A 22,790-nucleotide genomic window follows, 5' to 3' on the forward strand; every position below is an offset into this window, starting at 1 on the left:
ATATGTATATATGTGTATATATTTTTAATGTAACTGCATCTTTATTTTTTCTTCTTTTAAATTTATTTATTTGTTTTCAACCTTTGTTTAGATAAGATTTCCAATTTCAAATTTTTTTCCCTCCCTTCCCTCCCCTCCCTGCCCCCTCCCCTAGACACCAGGTAATCTGATATATAACATTAAACATATTTCTGTATTAGTCATGTTATACAAGAAGAATCAGAGCAAGAAGGAAAAACCTCAGAAAAGAAAAACAACAGCACCAAAAACAAAAGAGATAGTATGGTCTAATAAGCATCCATATTCCACAGTTTCTTTTTTTTTTTAATCTGGTAAAGAAACTGTTCACAATAAAAACACAATTGAAAACTGGTTAATCAAAGTCATTTATATTTTAAATAAAATCAGCCCCATTTGGCCTCAAAAGCAAAAGCCCTTAGGATAGCCAAATGAGAAAATAGGAGGAGAGAAAAAAACAAAAGCAATGGCCTGGTCTACAATATACAATATCTGCCGGTCTGAGTTTTCTCTCCATGCCAAGAACAGGGCCTGGGGCTAGTCCATGAGGAACGGGTCACTGCAGTGAATAGAGCAAAATCAAAAGTGGCTCTGAATAAAAAATGACAGTCCGAGAAGACTGTAACTGACTCACTGAGTGCTGACCCATTCTATTCACCACTTTTTCAATGCCCCTTCAGATACACAGTTGCATACATAAAAAACACTTTGTAAACCTTGGGGCCCTAGAGAAATGTGGTCTACAATCACAAATAAGAGGATCACTATTAGAATTATTACCACCCCAGAAGGTAATCAGTGAAGTGGAGGATTTTCTGTGGGCTCTTTTTACATTAGAAATTCTGCGTAGTGCTGTGGCATCACCATACTGTGGGCCAGCATCACAAATAGGGTCCCCTCATAATAAATATTTCCCTCCATAAGCAAAAATCAGAAGAGTCTGAGAAGGACCATGGCCTCACCACCTACCCCCAAAATGTTTCAATACATTTGTTTTCCTGTAGCAACAGAGAGTTCTTTCTTCCCTAAAAAGCATCCATTAAAGCAATACTATGTGGCCGCTACTTCCTTACCCGTTTGTTGTCAGCTGGGCTATGGTAGAATTGGGCAATGACTGCTTCACTGTTGTTTCCCACACCAAAGTTGAATTTCTCTGATATTTTCTGGAATGATTTCCCATAATCGTAAGACACATAAACCTGGAAGGTGGAAGGAGAGAAAGAATTAAAAGAGATCAGACAGAGGAATATCTCCCTCCTAGCTCCAGGTTCAAACTGTTCCACTGCAGGTTTTGAATCTGGTACCAATTATACCTCAATCACATAAAGAAATTAAAGATGTCATCTGATAATGTTAACAAGGAAAGAAATAGCCCATCTCTTTGACTGTTCCCAGGCATAGGGGCAGATGACTTGGGTTCGATAGAGGCTGTCCAGGATGGAGGAATGGTTACCCAAGGACAATGAAACTTACTTGAGAAGGGAGCCAAAATGACTCAAGCCATGATAGCCACCTTATGCTCATAACTAGGTTTAAGGGATTCAAATTTGTAACGATTGGAATAACGCCACCTGCTGGATACTTACTGTAGAGGAGTTCTGCCCATGAAGGGAAGGTCTTTGAGGGCAAGACCAGGAGTCAGGAAGTGACGCGGGCTAGTGGGAGGAGGAAGGAAGAGACTGGCGCTCAGTCTCGCGCTCTTTCCTCTGGACTCTGGCGGAGAAGGGAGCTAGAAATGCGCTCTCCCTTTAATAGATAGGAATCTAGACCTTTCTCTCTCTCTTTACCAAATTCTTATTCTCCTTAATAAATGCTTAAAAGTCTAACTCTTGCTAAAGCTTATAATTTATTGGCGACCACTCATTAAATATTTTAGACAGACTAGCTAGAATTTTAGCCCTTAACAGATGGCTGACCACGAAGAGGAAAGCTAACCCTCAGTCTTCTTCTGATCTGCTGGTTGGGTAAGAAATTTCCCCTCCCTCTCCCTTTAACTGCTAAGTACTGGTGTACTGGCTGTGTTTTTCCTTTGAATTTTTTCGAATGGACCTTTTAAACTCCCTAATTATCCTATTTTTGATTTTGGTCTGTTTAACCAGACAAATGGGAGATAAGATCATGTTAATGCTTTGTTTTTGTGGATTTTCTATTTTTCTTTTTATTTTTGTTAAAAGAGCCAGCAACTTACTCACACAAGGAAATATCTCTCCCTCTCCCAACCATGCTTTTTCAGAGAAACCTGAAGAGATTCCCGCAGCTTTTCCCAGTTCTAACACTAATTGTTGCTCTAATTTTGCATGCCTGGAGGCAATGACCCACCCTCTAGAAGCTTTTAATCCCCTAGCACCTGGAGGCAAAGTGGGGGAAGAGGAATCCAGGCCTGAGTTCAAAATCAAGTCTGATTCTAATTGCTCTGGTCCCTCCCCTCCTCTCCAAACCCCACCCTCTACTCCTCCCATGGCCAAGCCCATTGCTTCCCTGGCCCGGGAAGTCCAAAGATCTAATGCGCATGCTCAACTTTCTCTAACTGCATTTGCAGCTTCAGGCTCACCCCTTCCCCAGCCTGGCTGTGCTTCTGAGACAATTTTAGAAAACCCTTTAAATTCCAGATATGCTCGTTTTGTTCATAATTTTGCTAACCTGCTTTTGTCTTTAATTAGTAATCTTATAAAGCATTTGTATGGTGAAAAGCCCGACAGACAATATAGAGGGGTTAAAGAAGAAAAACTTAAGCTGAATAAGAATGACAATCAACATAGTTCAAGACTCTGCTTCTTTTGCCATGGAAGGGTATATATTTTACAGAAATGTAGAAGTCAGCAGCAAGGTATTGATATGAGTATTGGGGATTTTAGATATCGGAATCAAAAGTGTTCTGAATTCACTCAGAGTAATAATGTCAGTTCAGAGGTTACATAGGATTTCTATGCTATTACACATACATTTTGAAATTAATGGTATGGGTTTATTTTCGTAGAGATTTTCATGCATTTGAGATTGTGTTTTATACTTAGTTTCTAAAACAAAGAGAATATTTGTAAAAGCTTTTTATAGTCATGTGGTCCAGTTTATATTTTATAATACTCTTATTGATATTAAGTTCATATTCATTTAGATTTCCCTAGTTTGAATTTCATTGTCTTTTATTGTTCCACGTGTATCTTCTTCTATTCATTCATCTATCTAATTTTGAAACATGGTTTTGATTTCATAATACAATGTTAATTCTAGGAGTATTGTGCTCCCATATTCTGAGTTGTTTGTTTTTGTTATTTTTTCTCAACTGATTATTTGATCAAACTCTTTAAAGCATTTCCCTGGCAAATTGGTTGCCATGGCAAGTGTAAATTGATTCTAGAAGTATTATTTTTGATAAGCATATTCCCAAAAAAAAAAAAAAGAGGGGAACATTTGTAAAAGTTTTCTTTTTTCAAAAAAAAAAGTTCTTTGAGATTCTGTTGTGCTTTAACTTGTATTTAAGTATGTTCTGATTTTTCACAAAAGTAATTGTATACTAAGTAAAAAAAAGGGTATTATTTGAAATTGTTGCATAATTATATATTATATTTTGAGTCAAGATGTATTCACATTTTTTGCAATCATTTATTATCCTCAATTTTAAATCCATATGAGACTTGGATTATGGGAACTTATCATTTAAGACATTAATTGCCTTTATTCTGAGTTATCAGATGCCAGTTGGCCAAGATGCCATCCAATCACAAGAGGAATACATGCAAGAGCAGACACTGAACTGTCACATGAGGGGAGACATGCATGAAGTCAAGGTATGGCCGAGGGAACGGCTTTTGACAAATGTTGAGGTTGGATTCTCTTGGTTTAATATTTTATTCTCTTTTTCCCCACAATATTGTACAGATGGCTGGAAGTATTCATCCCACCCATCTCACTTCTACACCTGGCTTCTATGCTCCCTCCTATATGCCTGATGCCATGGACATCTCAATCCCATGCATCTGATTAAGTCTGACTCAGTTTCTTCCAATATGTTTGGTGGCATGGACATATATTCCATCCACCTATTTTAAGCCTGGCATACTGTATGGGCAGTACATATTGCTCAAGTGTGGGAATGCTCATATCCCATCATTTCTCTGTTCTTTTATGGTAACCCCCATAATTATCTCAGGTGTCATGATAAATACAGTGTTGAATTTGGCCTTGACACCTGTTACCAATTATATTAGATTTTTTAATTTCTCATAATGGCATGAGGATAATTAGGCAGATGATGCAAAAAGTGATGAAACAAAGATAAAAAATTATTTTTAATAATTAATATCGCAGCAATTGTCTTCTCAATTACCCTCCATAAGGGGGGGACTATAGTAATATTATAATTTTAAAGAATGGTTCAATTTTTGTTTTATTATATGTTTCATGTATAACAACTAAGATTCTGAATTCCCTTAGACATGTTTTTGAGAACTTTCATTGTTTGATTTGATTATTGACAAAGCTATTTTAAAGTTGTGTTAAGCTCAATTTTGTAGGAAATTTTCCTGGCTGATTACCAGCATCCACACATCAACCCCTGAAAAGACTTCCATTCCACGACTACACCTAGAGGACATCTGAGAAAAGACTTTCAGAGACTTTAAATGAACAGTTTTGATTTGTTCTTTTTGTTGGTTTTTTTCTCTTTCTGTTATAATATACACCATCTATAACATGTATTCTCTGCAGAGGCCCTCCCTTTGCAAGACTAATGTCAAAGCGTCGGTTCATGAGGACAAAAAAAAAATTGCCCCTCTGGACAAAACTTTCCTCTCTTCCTTTTCTATATTGTTGTTCACATATTATTAGTTAGCAATAGTTATCATATTGTTTTTACTGTTCCGTCAAGGAAACATTTTGTTTCTTGAGGAACAACAGGGGGGACTGTAACGATTGGAATAACGCCACCTGCTGGATACTTACTGTAGAGGAGTTCTGCCCATGAAGGGAAGGTCTTTGAGGGCAAGACCAGGAGTCAGGAAGTGACGCGGGCTAGTGGGAGGAGGAAGGAAGAGACTGGCGCTCAGTCTCGCGCTCTTTCCTCTGGACTCTGGCGGAGAAGGGAGCTAGAAATGCGCTCTCCCTTTAATAGATAGGAATCTAGACCTTTCTCTCTCTCTTTACCAAATTCTTATTCTCCTTAATAAATGCTTAAAAGTCTAACTCTTGCTAAAGCTTATAATTTATTGGCGACCACTCATTAAATATTTTAGACAGACTAGCTAGAATTTTAGCCCTTAACAAATTATATCCAGAAGTCTATGGAATTTGCCTGGAAGGACTAAAAATGTGTCCAATCTACCACACCAAAGATCTATAATATACTGTTCATTTCCTTCCTTCTGGGAAGCCCTACTCTTAGACTTTTCCAGCCACCCTCAACAGAAAGACAAGAGGAAAGAGAGAGAAGAGGGAGAGGAAAGGAAGGAGGAGAAGAGAGAGGAGAGGGAGAAGAGAGGAGAGAAGAGAGGAGAGAAATACTGCTACATGTTTTTTTCCTTGTTACAATAAATAAAATTTTTTTTTAATTTAAAACACAAATGAAATACTCTTCTAATTCCACAAGAAGAATTGGGAATTGTAACTGACATTCAAGTCTATTCAATTCAACAAGAATCTATTGAGGGCCTACTATGATAAAGGCCAAGGATATAAAATTTTTAAATGATAGTCTTTGACTTCAAAGGGGGTGGGGAGTAGGGGTGGCAGAGAAAGCAACATGATCACCGATGGGTATGATACAAAGAGGGGTGTAACAGGAACAAAAGAGATATTCAAAGTAAGTGTCTTCCAATGTTTCACTGGGAGAAAGCAACATGTTTGCCAATGAGTACAACACAAGTCAGGCTCCTAAAAACCACTGAGGAGTGCCTTCAGATGCTCCATTGGTGGCTTACACTTTTGTCAATTTGCTACTGACCCCAAAAGATATACAGACCTGGATGGGGATGGTGTGAGGGAAGCAGTCATTACTGCACACCATTCTAACCCTAACTATACCTTCCTAGCTATGAAAAGTCCAAGGGGGTAATAAAGGCAGTGACTTAGACAAATTCAACACATATATAACCAATCCAAAAAATCACTTGTTTTGGAAATAGACAGGCTTCTAAAGGCCACTGAGGAGTAAACAAAAAAGGGAAGGCCATAAGGGTCTTGGGGGCTGGGTGAATGGGTCAGTCAACCATCATCGACAGCCACTATTATCTATTAGGCACAGAGGTTAATCCAATCACAACAAAAGCATCTGTACTAATGGGGTTCGAATCTAAAGTAACAGGAATAGACTTCATAAAACCATGGGATGCTTTCCAACTACAGAAAAGGAAGTAGGGGGATGCAACAACAGAAACTGAAGTTTTTTCTAAATTGTGAAATTTTACAGAGAAACACTACAAATTCTCAGAAAGCAGAATAGTTGTTCTATTTGGGGGCAAAAGAACATAGAGGAACTCAAATCTTTTCTCATTCCCTTTACCCCAATTCACATTCTCCAGATACTGAATGATTTCAGAGAAATGGCCTATTGCCTACTGTTTTATGTCTCAACAAGAAAATGTAAGGGAAAACTTTAGTCTTTCAGAAAGGGAAAGTTACTTTCACTTACTTATTTAGAGTGGACAGAGTTCTGTCCTTGGAGTCAAGTTCAAATCCCCATCTACTATATGTGACAAAGACAGTCAAGTTACTTACCCTCTCTGGGCCTCAGCTTCTTTATCTGTAAATGAAAGAGTTCACCTAGGTGGGTGATATATAACCCATCTGGATCTAAATATAAATCTATGATCCCTAGAGCTTCCCTTAAAGTGTCCTCTGTCAAATAATAATAATAGGGAGATCTGACTACTTACAAAACATTGTATCTTTCAGACTTAGAGAATCATAAAACTATTGGGCTGGAAGGTCCTAACATCATTACCACCACCACCACCACCACAACTGCATCCACACAGGGCTTTTCAACAACCAAGTACAAGAGGACATAACCGACAGTGTTCAATGCAGCAAAGAAGTAAAAAACAATGAGACTTTTTTAAAAGGCCTTTAGAGAATGTAGGAAATCAATAGTATCAATGAAGACAGCCCAACTCCCGTGCAGCACTGGCTTCCTGAAGAACTTCTCCAGCTGCCTTATACCACCCCCAGTTATTACTGCTGCATCTTTTGTTAAGACAGCATATAGAATTTCACACAGAGAAGTCTCCTAAAAATGTTTCTTGAATTTAACTACTGCTGGATGTAACCCATTTTTTCTTCCTGACTGACACTTACACCTAGACACGATACAATTGGTGTGTGGTCCTTTGGCCAATTTTGTAACAAGAACTACCACATGAAACAGCCTAGATTTTCTTTAGTCATATGATCTGTCACATGAAACGGAATCAAAACCCTCATTTTAGCATCAAGAAAAATAACATCCACTGTTTCAGCTTAATACACTTGTCACAGAAGGAAATCTCAGATAGGTCTTGTTCTTTATGAATAAAAAGTTCATGTGTTACCCAACACCAAGTTTATTCTGTTAAGGTACCCAGAAATTCAATGGGGAGGTGATGATTGTTACCAGTATTTTTCCAAGAGATAAAAGTTAAATTTACAGGTCTTTGGCTTCCAGAATAATCTGTTGGCAAACTATAAGCATCACACTACCCTTCTCCAACATTTAGAAATCAACTCTTTGGATTCTTTTTAACCTCCCCTATAATTGCTGTAGAGAATTAATAAACTTTTCTTTCAGGTCACTGTGAAAGAAAAGCTTGCTAACTTATAGCACACCACCAGCTCCTGGCTCTAAATCATAATGCATTTTTAAAAAATTAACACCAAAAAGGAGCATTTCCAGATAAACTGAACAGAAAATTATTGTATATGAAACTTTGGATCTACATTTCATACTGCTTTTCTTTTCTTTTCTTTTTTGTGAAGCAATTGGGGTTAAGTGACTTGCCCAGGGTCACACAGCTAGTAAGTGTTAAGTGTCTGAGGCCGGATTTGAACTCAGGTCCTCCTGAATCCAGGGCTGGTGCTCTATCCACTGTGCCACCTAGCTGCCCCCATACTGCTTTTCAAAAAAGCACATAATAAATTCAATAGTACTTTCTTTTTTATTTTTTTTCAATGAACAAAAATCCATCTGCTCTCCTGCCCACAGCTTCCCCCACCATTTGAAAAAAAGGGAAAAAAAAAACCTTGCAAGAATATGCAGTGTAAATTATAACAAATCCTCACATTGGTCGTCCATAACATAGGTCATTCTATACCCTAAGTCTATTACCTTTGAAAGGAGGTGGGTAGCATGCTTCATCACTGGTACTCTGGAATGATAGCTATATTGACTACTACAAAGTCATTTTGAAGATTATTGCTTTGTAGAAATTTTGAGATCTGGAACTACTTGATTCTCTTATTTCTCACTTTTATTTTCACTATTATTTCCGTTGAGATTCTTGACCTCTTGTGCCCCCACATGAATTTTGGTTTGGGAGGAAGGGATTTGGAGCTCTATCAAACAACCCTTTGTAATTTGATTGGTATGGTATAGATTAAGCAAATTAATTTACTGTCATTTTTATTATACACACAGCCCATCCATGAGCAAGAAATATTTTCCAATTATTTAGATCTATCTTTATTTCTGTAAAAAGTGTTATCATTTGAGTGGTCCTGGGAATTATTCTTTTAGGAGTTAACATATGTTTTATTCAATTTATTTTTTTGAGATTAAGTTATTTAACCACTCTATTTCTTGTTCTGTCAATCTGGGTATTTTATATCTTTTAAAAATAATCATCCATTTCTTTTAAGTTGCTAGGGTTTTCTGGCATATAGCTGGGAAAATAGTTGCTAATGATATTCTTTATTTCTTTCTTTGTTGTGATTTCTCCTTTTTTCATTTTTGATAGTGTAATTTGACTTTCTTTTTTTAATTAAAATTAGCTAATGTCTCCATTTAGTAACTCATTTTTAAATTTTCAATTGTATTAATCTCTTCTCTAACTTTCAAAATTTCTACTTTAGTATTTAATAATGTTTTTTAAAATTTTTTAAGTTTTCTAGGTTTTATTTTTTCTCTTGTTGTATTCCCAATTCATTGATCTCTTTTCTCTCTTTTTGTTGATAAAAGTCTTTAGGGATATGAATTTTCTCCTAAGGACTACTTTGGTTGTATTACCAAAACTTTGGTATTTTTGTCTCATCCTTCTGATCTTTAATAAGATTATTTATCATTTATATGATTTCTTCTTTGATGTGCCAATACTTCAGGATTAAATTAGTTCTAGCTGATTTTAATCCTTTTTCGATGGCTCTTTATTAAATATAATTTTATTGCATTGTGGCAAGTAAATAATATATTTACTATAACTGATTTTCTGCATTAGTTTGTAAGATTGTAATGCCCTAAATAGTCAATTTTTGTAAAGATGATATGCACAAGTGAGAATGATGTGTGTATACACGCCTTTCTATTGCCACTGGATAAAATTCCGAGAGAGCAATCATATCTAACTTTTCTAAAATTCTATTCAAGTCCTTAACTTCTTTCTTGTTTTTTGTTTTTGTTTTTCAAGATCTGTCTACCACTAGAAGTGGTACACTGATTTCCACCACTATTATACTTCTGGCTCTACATTTCTCTTGGTGACTCATTTAGCTTTTCTTTTCAGTAGTTAGATGCTATGTCATTCAGTGCATACACATTAAGAATTGAAATTAATTCATTGTATATGGTATCTTTCAGCAAAATGTAATTACCATTTATCTCTTAATCAAGTCCATTCTTGCTACAGCCTTGCCTAAGATCATGATTCCTACTCCTGCTTTTTTTAAGTTCAGCTAAAGCAAAAGAGATTTTACTCAAGTTCCTTATTTTAAATGTGGGTAAATCTGATGTTTCAAGTGTGCTTCCTGTAAACAGCATATTGCAAGAGTCTACTTTCTAATCCATTTTGCCATCTTCTTTTATTTTATGAGTGAATTCATCCCACTCACAGTTATGATCATTATTTATACATTTCCTTCCCATCTTATTCTTTTGTACTCTCCGCGCCCCCCCCCCGCCCCCTTTGCTCCCAGCTAACTCTAGAAGGCAGGGAAATAGCTCTGTGTTCCACACTAATCAACTTCTACTCCCTTACCCATCTTCTCTTCCCCTCACCCAAACCCCAATCACAGATTTTTTTTTCCTTTTTCACCTCCAATATTCATTCTTTTTTTTTTTTTTTGAGGCAATTGGGGTTAAGTGACTTGCCCAGGGTCACACAACTGGTAAGTGTTAAGTGTCTGAGACTGGATTTGAACTCAGGTACTCCTGACTCCAGGGCCGGTGCTTTATCCACTGTGCCACCTAGCCGCCCCAATATTCAGTCTTTTAAACCTCTGTGCAGTCTTTGACACTGCTGATCACCCTCTCTTCCATGATACTCTCTTCTCTCTGGATTTTCAGGATATCATTCTCTCCCAGTTTTCCTCCTATTTATCAGACTGCTCCTTCCCAATTTCCTTTGCTGGATCCTAATCCAGATCATGTCCTCTAACTGTAGATGCCCTTCATGGTTTCTGTCCTGGGATCTTTTCTCTTCTCCCTCTGTATCACTTCACTTGGTGATCTCATCAGCTCCCACTGATTTCATTGCCATCTCTATGCTGATAATTCTCAAATCTACCTTTCCTATCCCACTCTCTCTGCTGACCTCCAATCTCACATCTCCAAATGCTCTCAAGACATCTCAAACTGGATGTCCAGTAGACATCTTCAACTCAAAATGTCCAAAACAGAACTCATTATTTTTATCCCTAAACCCTCCCTGCCTCCTACCTTCTCTATTACTGTAAAGGGCAACACCATTCTCCCAATCCCTCAGGTTCACAATCTAATAGTCACCCTTGGATTCCTCATTATCTCTCAACTCACCATATCCAAACTGCTACCAAAGCCTGCTGATTTCAGCCTTGCAACAATCTCTCAAATACGCCCCTTCTCTCCTCTGCCACCACCCTGGAACAGGCCCTCAGCATCTCACAACTCGGTTACTGCAGCAACCTGCTGGTGGGTCTGCCTGCCTCAATTCTAATCTGCCCCCTTCTTTTTATTTTTATTTTTCAGGGCAATGAGGGTTAATCTTGCCCAGGGTCACACAGCTAGTAAGTGTCAAGTGTCTGAGGCGGGATTTGAACTGAGGTCCTCCTGAATCCAGGGGGAATCCAGGGCCAGTGCTTTATCCACTGCACCACCTAGCTGCCCCATTCTAATCCATATCCATTCAGCTACTAATGAGATTTTCCTAAAGGACAAGTCCAATCATGTCTCACACACACCCCCTACTCAATAAATTCCAGGGGCTCCTTATTGCTTCCAGGATCAAGTACAAAATGCTCTGTTTGGCATTTAAAGCCCTTCATAACCCAGTTCCAATCCTACCTTTCCAGTCTTCTTACACCTAACTCCTCACCACCTACTCTTAGATCCATTCCATGAACAAGACACTCTATCTCTCAGCTCCAGGTATTTTCTCAGGCTCTCCCCCAGGCCTAGAACATTCTCCCTTATTTCCCTGGCTTCCTTTAAGTTCCAACTAAAATCCCATTTTTTACAGCAAGGCTTCCCAATTCTTCCTAATTCTAGTACCTTCCCTAGGTTAATTATTTCCTATGTTTCCTATATATCGTTTGTTTGTACATTTTTGTTTGCTTTGTTGTCTCTCCCATTAGAATGTGAGTTCCTGGAGGGCAGGAACTGTCTGGCCTTTTTTTGTATCCCCAGGGCTGAATGAACACAGTGCCTGACACAAAGAAGGCACTTCTTCAGTAAATATTAACTGACTAGATATTTGGTCAACTAAACTCTCTGAATTTAGGGTTTATTTTGTTTATGGCTAATCTCTGCCGGAAAATACCCTTTCTATTATTCCCCCCTTTCTCCTCTCCCTGTTGCCTCCAGTTTCTCGGTTGAGTTGAATGTATTTTTACATAAAACTCCTGTGCTTGTCGGGGAGAAGACATGTTCCTAAGCTCCTTTGACCAGATATTCATATGGAGCTCCCTCCAACACATCCTCATTTTTATAAACTTGCTCCCTTGAATTATGTGAAATAATTAGTACCCCTTATTCCTCTCCTTTTTTCCTCTAGTATCCTCATCCCCCTTCCTTTCCATTCTTCTTTAAATATTATCATAAATTAATCCTAGACCCTGTATCTTATCTGACTCCCTCTATGAACCTTCATGACATTAGGGTTCTGAGGGGACATTCATAACATTCTGCCCCATGAGAATGTCAACACTTCATCTTCATAAAGTCCCTTTGTACTGTTCACTGGCACTTACCTTTTTATATTTTTCTTGACCCCTATATTCGTATTTACTTAGCTCTAGTATTTTTTACCAGGAATACTTGGAAGTCTATTTCATTAAAAATCTATTCCCACCCCCTTTAAAAATATACTCACTTTCACTGGGTCAATTATTATTGGCTGTAAGTCCTATCTTTTGTCTTTTGGAATATCCTATGACAAGCTTTCTTCTCTTTTATAGTGATAGCTGTTTAATCCTATGTGATTCTGACTATGGTTCCTCAGCACTTGACTTCTTTCTTTCTGGTGGCTTGCTGTATTTGGGGTTGGGGGTGGGAGCAGCTAGGTGGTGCAGTGGATAGAACACTAGCCCTGAAGTTGAAGGTGAGTTCAAATCTCACCTCAGACACTTACTAGCTGTGTGATCCTGGCCAAATCACTTAACCCCAATTGTCTTAAACATCCCGGGCCATCTCCAGTCATTGTGATGTCAATCTTGCCACTGGACCCAGATGGCTCTGGAGGAGAGAGTGAGGTTGGTGACTTTGCACAGCCCTGCCTCACTTAAATCCAATTCACTGCAAGTCATGACATCACCCCAATGTCATGGTTCTCTTCTAGAACAAAGGATGAACAACATTTTATTTTTAATTTGGAAACTCTAAATTTTGGCTATGCCATTCCTATGAGTTTTGATTTGAGGGTATTTACCTTCTTTCAGGAGATAATTTGATGGATGTTTTTCTGTTTTCATTTTACCCTCTTCTTAAAATATGTCTGAATAGTTTTCTTTCAAGATTTCTTGAAATACATTGTCCAGGCTCTTTTTTTTCTCTCACAGCTCTCAGCTAGTTGAATGATTCTTAAATTATCTTTCACTGGATTTTTTTTGATCAATTATTTTTATATGAAATATACTTTTTTCAACCTCCTGTTTTAAAATTTCTCATCACATGGAGTCAATTTCTATTTGATCCATTCAGATTTTCAAAGAGTATGCTACTTGAGTAAGGTTTCATATTTCTGGTGTTAAGTTGCTAATTCTCTTTCAAATCTCTCCTCCATAGCTCTCCTTCATAGCTCTTTCCCAATTCTTTCATATATCACTTTTATCCCACTTAAATATATTTTTAACACTTGCTTCATTTCTTCCAAAAATTCTATTTGATTATGTAGATAAACTTTTTTTTAAAGGTTTTGCTTATAAGCATTTTGTAATTATTCTTCTCTTCTAGGTTAGTCTTAGGTATCACTAGAGTCATAATAGCTCTTTATCTTTTTTTTTGTTTACGCAGCCTTACTTCCCAGGTTAGGGCTCTGTGTTGGGTTCTACACTCTTCTGGTGGGACTACTGTGACCTTGTATGATCCTAGCCTGTCTCATCTGAGGCCAAGCAACTATGTTCTTCACTTATTTAGTACTGTGTTCTTTAAGGATAACAGGCAGCTTCAGCCAGGGAGTTTCAGACTTTCAACAGGCACTATATGATCAAAGCAAGAGCACAGCAAGATCCTTTCCTTCCTGGGCTTTTCAGGTTCCACACACAAGGTTATGTCTAGTCAACAGCTGCAGGCTTGTCCCAGGTGCTGCTCCAGTAGACAGTAGTTGTCTCAGCCTGTCAGTTAGCTAAATGACTAAGCAGTGATCAAGTTCAGAATTAACTGCACTGGGCCCAGGGATAAGTCTCTGATGTGCTCAGGGCTATCTTGCATCATGCTCCTTGTCCAGCCCTTTTCAGAGCTCCTCAGGAGACACCATGTTAAAACCTTCACCATCGGCTCTAAGTGACTCCACACAACTGGCCTACTCCTGTTGTCTACCCAGGCCTGGGCCTGGAATCCATTTGAAGGGACTCTTGTTTCTTCTTTCCCACTAGAAATACTGCATGACCATATAGCCCCTTCCAAGTGCTCAAATAAATTTACCTTTCTAGGCTTCTCTTGATTCTTGTTTTGTATTTGAATCCCAAAGTTTCTTAGTTCTGGTTTTTCTTAGCAAGATTGAAAGTCTTTCATTGTATTAAAGATTCATTTTTCCCCATGTAGGAATAGACACAGCTTTGCAAGGTGAGATATTCTTGGCTATAAACCAAGAATTTTTGTAACACTATATTAACAAAGATTTTCTCTCATTTACAGGAGAAGCTTCCAAGTCTTTCTTGTGTGATTTTGACTGTGGTTCCTGATACTTGACTGCTTGTAATCTGATGTGGAATCTCTTGAGTTGGACTTTGGTGTGCCTAAGACTTTTAGGTTTTCCTTTCAGCAGGGGATGGAGGGAAGTCTTTCTATTTTCACTCCACCCTCCAATTCTAAGAGATCTTGGCATTATTCACTTATGATATCTTGAAACACAGTGTCCCTGCTTTTTTAAATCATGGTTTTCAAGGAACCCAATGATTTAAAAATTATTTCTCCTTGACCTGTTTTCCAATACTTGGAATTTCTTCCTTCCTCACCTTTACCTCCTTGAATACAACCTACTACAAGAAGTCTTTCATAATGTATCCTCTACCTCCACTCCAACCCCATTAGTAGTATTATCCTCTATCGACTTATTTGTAGACATTCTTCTTAATAAAATATAAACTCTTTTAGGGTAAAGACTGCTAGTTGGTAAGAATAAATAATAAATAATGTTGTTCTCAGGTTTAACTCCATCGCAGACTTACCAAGTGGACTTTGAAAATTTTTCCCCTTTAGTAACCTCATCTGTAAAATGGGGGTGGAGGTAGGAATATTGGACAATCTCTACCATACCTTCCATTTCTGATTCTCTATGGTTCTACGTAGGAGTAGCTGAATAAATAACACATAAGAAGACTCATACAAAATCAGCAAGCCTCATACTTGGAATGAGTTAGAGTTAAATATAGTAATTTATTTTATTTGACTACACAAATTATATGTTATGAGGGTCTCATTTTTGTTTTTCATAATGGGGGAGAGAAGGTGGGGAAAGAAAATAATTTTTAATTTCAAAAAATTAAAAACTGTATCCAGCACATGGATACAGCAGCTATATACAACCCTTCCTCAAATTCATTACCAATACAAAACTTTTAATTAAAAAATCACCCTCCTTTCCCATCCCTACACACTGAGCTAGCTTGTAGTTTTCCAGGGAACAAAGGCCCCACCACCACACTGAGGGAAGTGATGCTGCAGGGTTCCCACATAGAACTCCCTGTATCCACCACCCTCATGGCTGTACCCATTTTGGAGCCCCAATCAACAACTGCTTGAGGGAGTGGCCTGGACTGAGTACCTTAACCTCGATGGGCCTCACAGATTCTCCATCTGAAAAAAAAAAGGGTTAATGATACCTATTCTGCCTATTTCACAAGAACATAGTAAGGGTCAATGAGAATACATAAATGAAAACAAGGGGGATTATATCTCTGCCTACTCTTCCCTGGTCTCATATAATTTATCCAATATAGTTATAATTCTAACATGCTCAAGAGCTCAGATCACCAAATGAACTAGCCAGGGAAGGGAACATGGGGATTCAAAGCCAAGGTCTTTCAAACTGTCCACATGGAAATTTCAAAGACTTTTAGATCTGAGATGATTTCTACTATCCATTTTCTTCCTGAATCTAATTAAAATCATATATGTAACATAACTATATGTTATGAAAGGCATGATGGCATAGTGAATAAGAAAGCTAATCTCAGAATCAGAACTGGGTTCAGGGCCTATCCCACACATACTGTCTGTGTGACCCTTCATAAGTCACTTAACCCCTCAATGCCCCTGGGCAACTCTCTAAAAAGATAAATTGCAGAAAAGCCCCTAATCTGAATTGAAAAAGGGGGGGGGTTCCTCAATGGACATTCCCTATACCCATGAAATCACAAGTCCAGATATACATACAAAAATAAAATTAAAAATAAATGTTATATATGTATATTATATATTAAATACAAATATTTAATATATAATACACATAATGAGTACAACCACACACAGAAAGTGAAATTACACACAGAAAGGATCCTTATATGCTGAAATGAAGCATCCTCTTGTGTTCCGGGTAACATAGCAACCACAGCATTAAAGGACCCCCTGCACACAGTACCAGGTTGTCAATGTGTCAGATGTATAATCCAAAGAAATTCCCTTTATTTTCAGCAGAGTTCCTGAAATGGGGGTAGCATCCAGTCCCTGAATACTTTAAAGAGGAAAAGCCAATGATAGAAATGCGCTCAAGCGCAACAGGTAAGAATTCAATGAATGAGAAAACCAGTGAGATTTCATCTGGGCTCTGTTCCAAGGGACAAGGTGGCTTCTGCCCAGGAATATATATTTCTGGCACCATGTCGAGAGGATAAAGAGACCAGGACAATACCATGTCACTTTGAGAAAAAAAAGCAACCACGGTATCATAAGGATATGTTTCCAGCACTGAGCTGTATATCAGGCAAGCAAAAGAGATAATATTTCTACCCACCCTGCCCTGTCATTGTGTGATATTCCTGGTCTACTCTCCACTTACCTACAATTTCTCCAGGTGAGCCAACAGCAGACGCCACCCCCCACAGGCAGAACAAAAGGAGGCATGAACATGCCCACGCACCAACAAGCTCCCAGACCTCCCTCCTTCCAAATAAGGACAGCATACTTACATCACTGCTCTTGGGCCCCAGCAGCGCCAGGCTATCTCTGGCTAATGCCACAATCACGTTGCTCTTTTCTCCAGCCCAGTGTACCACCATCTGATTATGGGAGTCATTCAGGCTCACCTGAAACAGATTGAATCACCAGAAGAATGAGCCAAGGTGACAGATACAGGAGATCTGGGCCAATCCCTTTCCTCCCACTATCCACAGGGAATTTCAAGGGCCCTTAGGTTTGAAGGTTTGAAAGCCAACCTGTGCTTTTTCTGAGCATATCCATACCCCACGCCTCCAATCCCCCAGAATAAACTTCCCCAGGGAAGAAAAACACAGTCTAGTTTCCCTCAAAAAAACATTTTATGGTTAAATATTGATCACGTACAGGCGAATATTCACTGAGGCAATTCTTGCCTGCAAGTCCCTGCTTACATCAATTACTCTGTTTACTTGTGTCTTTTGTTGAGATCACCCAAACCTCTGATTACCCTTCTCTCCTTGTTGTACAGGTGACATACATTTAGCATGAAGTCTAATGAACAAAATGTTGGCATTTCCTTAACACTTCCCCAGGTCCCCTGCCTTCAGTGTAATTACAGAGACAGCTTAAGGGAGCAGCTAGGTGGCACAGTGGATAAAGCACTGACCCTGGATTCAGGAGTACCTGAGTTCAAATTCAGCCTCAGACACTTGACACTGACTAGCTGTGTGACCCTGGGTGAGTCACTTAACCCCCATTGCCCCACAAAAAAAAAAGACAGCTTATAAAGGATCTCAGGCTGACACCTTGTATCAGTCTATGGGGTGGTGCTGTTTATTCCCAGCATCCAATGGGAAACAGTGAAGTTCTGTATGAATATAGACTTCTTTGTCTGTTGTGTTAAGAAGCAAAAGGGGAACAGCCATGTTTAAATGTAAATAGAAATACTGGTGTGGAAAATCATGAGTTTGTCATACTTTTTAAAATTCTCTAAGAATTCCAAAAGTTTAGAGCTAGAATGGGGCCTTTGAGGTCATCAAGCCAGTCCTCTCATTCTAGAGATGAAAAAACTGGGGCTAAGAGAAATTCAAGTTTGTCACAAGTAGTGAGTTCTCCATCACTGAAGATATTCAAATGAAGGATGGTGAATGACTGATTGGGGATATTGCCCTATCCTGGACCAGGATCTGAAGAAACAGAAACCCAGAATAAACCACGCAAAAAAGCATTTTTTAAATCTCTTTAACGACCATCCACAGACCTCAGTCTTTGTTCTGGTTCTAAGAAGTGAAGCAACCCATACAAGGATCCCAAGAATGCCGATTTGCCCCTAAACCAGCACTGTTTAGACTTCGGAAGGCAAAGGGAGGTAGAACCCTTTAAAATGCATTAAGTTAAGGTAAGCAGACTCAAGACACATAGGAATGTACCCATAATAAGTAAGCTAGGTGAGGACCCATGCAGGGGGGGAATTGGGGGGGATGAGAGAATTCCTTTAGAATTCCCAGTCTGTATTTATGGTCACATTCTTCTCCCTTCACCATTATCCCCCCACTCCAGGGAGCATCCTCCTCTAAACCACACTGCACCAGGACAGGACTAGATCATTTCTAAGGTGCCTTCTATCTCAAAGATTCTAAAGTCACACATCTACTAAGTGGCAGAGCCAAAATGATAATCTACATTTCCTGTTGAGTTTCTGAAACTTTTTGGTCTCAAGGACCCTTTTATACTCTTAAAGATTATTGAAGATCCCTCGAAGTACTTCTCCTTATTTGGATTATATTTGTAAATATTTACCATATTGGAAATATTAAAATCTTAACATTATTGGGGAAGTTAGGTGGCGCAGTGGATAAAGCACTTGCCCTGGATTCAGGAGTACCTGAGTTCAAATCCAACCTCAGACACTTGACACTTACTAGCTGTGTGACCCTGGGCAAGTCACTTAACTCTCATTGTCCCACAAAAAAAACCCAAAACTGACCATTATCATGAAAACAGTTTTGACCTCACAAAACTCCTAAAAGGACCCCCTGGTGTGTCCAGATCACACCTTGTCTAAGATATAAGGCTCAAAAAGAGCTGTTTTAGTCCCCCGTGATCATGATTCTATGTGATGCTGATTCTTACTGCCCAAATGACTCCCCTGATGCTCTTACCGTCAGCCCAGGAACTGAATCTACATGTCTGAAACAAAGTTTTCTGAATCTAAGACCATCTCCTACCCTAGCCTGCATGGTTTTACTCCCTACTCTCAGTACCCCCTTAGGAATTATCACTGCTAACCAGACCTCCTTTGTGAGAGCATCACTTCTTAAACTGATGCAAAACCCCAGCCTAAAGTGGAGCTAGGCTTTAAGGTATTTTTTTAATTTTTGTTTTTGTTTTCTTCTCTTATGGCTGGTCTTAGAAATCCTACTGTTAAGTATGAGTAACCATAAGTCTTTGCTCCTCTTCCATTTCCCCTCCTCCTGCCCCACCTAGTTCTTCCCACCCCCTTCTCCTTAAGGTGTTCTCAGATGTCACAAAGGATAAGAGAAACACCTGCAAAAAAAGAACTTGGCAGGCAGAGTGACAGAGGAGCTAATCTTTAACTATTTTACTTCGAGACAACACCTGCATTGAAATTGATCCAAGATCTCAAGCACTTATTTTGTAAATGTCTGGTCTAAAGTGTGGTTGTATTATTTTTTTAAAGGGGGGAAAATCTTCAAAATGTTTTGGAAAGTGTATCACTCTAAAATTTCCCTTCCCACCAGTACTTAAGATCTCACAGAAATGACAACAGGATAGAACAAAGTGAAAAAACCAGAGCCTGGAGGAATCAGGGCACCCTTCCAAGCACTAAGGTTCATTATCACTTCCTGAAGCTTAATCTCCTCCCCAGTAGGGGCAACATGAAGATGAAAGTGAACAGGAAACATACAAGTATGGGAGTATAGAAGTTACTATGGTTTGAACAAGAATCCACATCTCTTAGATGTCAAGATTAAGACTAGAATACTAATGCTAATAACAAATATTTATTTAGCACCTTAAAGTGTGAAAAATGTCTTCCTTACACAGGAAATGGGGAGGTAGGTTCTTGAGAGTCTGATTACTCCCATTTAACAGAACAGGAAACCTCTATGTGGAGAATTAAGGGCCTTGTCTATGGCCACACATGCAGTAGTAACTGAAGCAGAATTCAAACCCGGGTTTCCTGCTTCCAAACCCAGCATTCCTTAAACTATGCCCTGCTGCCTCTTAGCACTAGAAAGAATCAATCAGTCAAACAATAAGCATTTATTAAATACTGACTGTGTGCCAGACTGTTCGAGGCACTGGAATAAGGGCAGAAATGAAACAATTCAAGAAGCTTATCTGGGAGACAATACATACATATATAGGAATTCCGTTTCCTCTCCAGGCTGCACTCCCGGCTCTCCTTCCGGACTTCGTCTACAGAAGGCCAGGTATCTTCATACCCAATGCCACTTTCTGGCTTCTTTTTATGAGTCATCCAGCCCGGTCACAATGTAAGCTCCTTGAGGGCAGGGGCTGTTTTTCTACCTGCTTGTATTTATATTCTCAATGCTTAGTACATTGTTTTTCAGCTGTTTCAATTGTGTCCCACATTCATGACTCCAATTGGGGTTTTCTTGTTAGAGATACTGGTGTGTTTTGACATTTCCTTCTCCAATTCATTTTATAGATGAGGAAACATAAGCAAACAGACATGTGACTTGCCCATGATCACACAGCTAGTACAAAGTAAGAGTGTAATAAATGCTTGTTGATTTGACTTGATACAAGTATATACAAAAACTACACAAAATAAATACAAGGTAATTGAAGGAGGGAGAGGATCAATAAGAAGGGAAGAGGGACTAAAAATATTTCTAATAAACATAACACAGAAAAACAAAAAACAAATGTGTGTTGCATGTGTATTTGTTACAAGGTCTTTTTTTTTCTCCAAAAAAGGGGAGGGGATAGGGATGGAATAATGGAAAAAAGAAGACAGTCAATGAAGCATCCTTTTATGTGCACAAGAGAAATAAGGGTGGCAAGTCACAGACCAGTGGGATTTGCTTTAAAAGTTATATGTTGGGGCAGCTAGGTAGAGCAGTGGATAGAGCACTGGCCCAGGAGTCAGGAGTACCTGAGTTCGAATCCGGCCTCAGACACTTAACACTTACTAGCTGTGTGACCCTGGGCAAGTCACTTAACCCCAATTGCCTCACTAAAGAAAAAAAAAGTTATATGTTGAATTTATTACATATTTCAAAGAAAGGAAACATGTGCCTACTAGAGATTCACAATTTTATGGACAATCCTGTTATGCTATGCAAGTGGAAATACCATTTTATTTGGTGTTTAAGTTTAGAATAAAAATAAACAATACAGGTCAAGTCACACAGATACAACACCCAAGTTATTCCTGATCTTATTGAGGAAAACATTCAGTTTTCAAGCTTGACAACCTCAAAGATGACCTATCAAAAAAACGGGGGGGGGGCAGCTAGGTGGCACAGTGGATAAAGCACCAGCCCTGGATTCAGGAGGACCTGAGTTCCAATGTGGCCTCAGATACTTGACACTTACTAGCTGTGTGACCCTGGGCAAGTCACTTAACCCCAATTGCCTCTCCAAAAAAAATGGTAACCAAGGGACTGAGGAAAGTCAAATGGCTCTTCAAGGGATACAGAGCTGTCCTTGACAGGAGACTAGGAAAAAAGGGGAATGGTTCTGAAGACAACCAGCTAAAGTCTTCTTAGCTCAGAGGAAATGTGGCTCAAGATGGTAAAAGGGGGAGTGGGGCTTGAGGGTCAGGAGAAACAAGAGGAACCAGGGCACTGAACTGCTGATTGACCCTGGATATGAAGCATGGAATTTGGGCAAGGTAACATTTTTTTGTTAAAATATCTTCAGTTTGGTGATCCTTTCATTCCCAACAGCTGACTGCAACAAGGCAGTGAATCCCAAACTGGCATCAGTGAGAATCCTCAGGCAAGAAGTGTCTCATACCCAAACAAATCCCACTCCGTGGATCAGTGGGACTTGAGTGAGACACACATCCTGGCCACGTGAACAATTACAGGTGCACAGTTAGGGATGACTCACCACCAATCCCCAATGCAAGGCTGTTCTCTTTCATTGCTGTATCTTTTGGTATTACGCATCTATCTATTCGCGATCCCATCCCTCAAACATACAGAACAAAAAAGTCACAGGAATCAATCTCCAAGAGGTAAAAAAAAAAAGAGTGCAGAAGGTGAGAGGCCCCAGAGAGGCTAGGCCACCCCCTCCCCAGAGGAGAGCAGAAGCAAGTATTACTACCTCCCCCAATGCACAAGGGCAACCCATCATTAAAGCCCCCTCGTTAAGAAACTGTCTCACCTTGTTTATTTTCCTTCTTAGTCCTAAGGATTTCCCTTTGGCTTCTTTGTCCTACTCCCCACCCCTCTGTCCTGACTCAGTGTCTCTAACCTCAAAATCCAGCGAGGTAAAACCCCAACAGTCCTGAAGAGCTGCTCCAAGGTCTCCAGCCCCCTTACCAGTCCTGCCCAAACTTCATGATCAACTCTGAGGACACGGATGGAGCAAGGGAAATATCAGAATAATCATCATCATAATAGCTAACATTTAATATAGAACCTATGAAGTGCTAGGCACTAGACCAAGTGCTTTATACAGAGGGGGAGATAGACAATGAGGGAGAAGAGCTTCTATTTAGGAGTGTGTGGTTAAGAGTGACTGGTAGGATTCTAAATCTAGAACTGGAAGGGACCACAGTCATCCTCTAGTTTAACACCCTCATTTTACACATGAGGAGACTAGAGTCCAGCATGATTCCATGATTTGCCCAAAGGTACCC

General features: G+C 39.1%; 1 protein-coding gene across 1 annotated transcript in view; it reads right to left on the minus strand.

The window, feature by feature from the left end:
- SORL1 (sortilin related receptor 1) overlaps window positions 1–22,790 on the minus strand; it is a 217,857-nt gene that overhangs the window by 165,244 nt on the left and 29,823 nt on the right. Inside the window, exons 2-3 of the mRNA XM_043991946.1 lie at window positions 16,960–17,076; window positions 1,092–1,217 (exon numbers count right to left, since the gene is read on the minus strand). Coding sequence (XP_043847881.1) covers window positions 1,092–1,217; window positions 16,960–17,076 — 243 coding nt within the window. The remainder of the gene's footprint in view (window positions 1–1,091; window positions 1,218–16,959; window positions 17,077–22,790) is intronic.

Source organism: Dromiciops gliroides, chromosome 3 (genome assembly GCF_019393635.1).
Source record: "Dromiciops gliroides isolate mDroGli1 chromosome 3, mDroGli1.pri, whole genome shotgun sequence".
In the NCBI taxonomy this organism is placed as follows: Eukaryota; Metazoa; Chordata; class Mammalia; order Microbiotheria; family Microbiotheriidae; genus Dromiciops; species Dromiciops gliroides.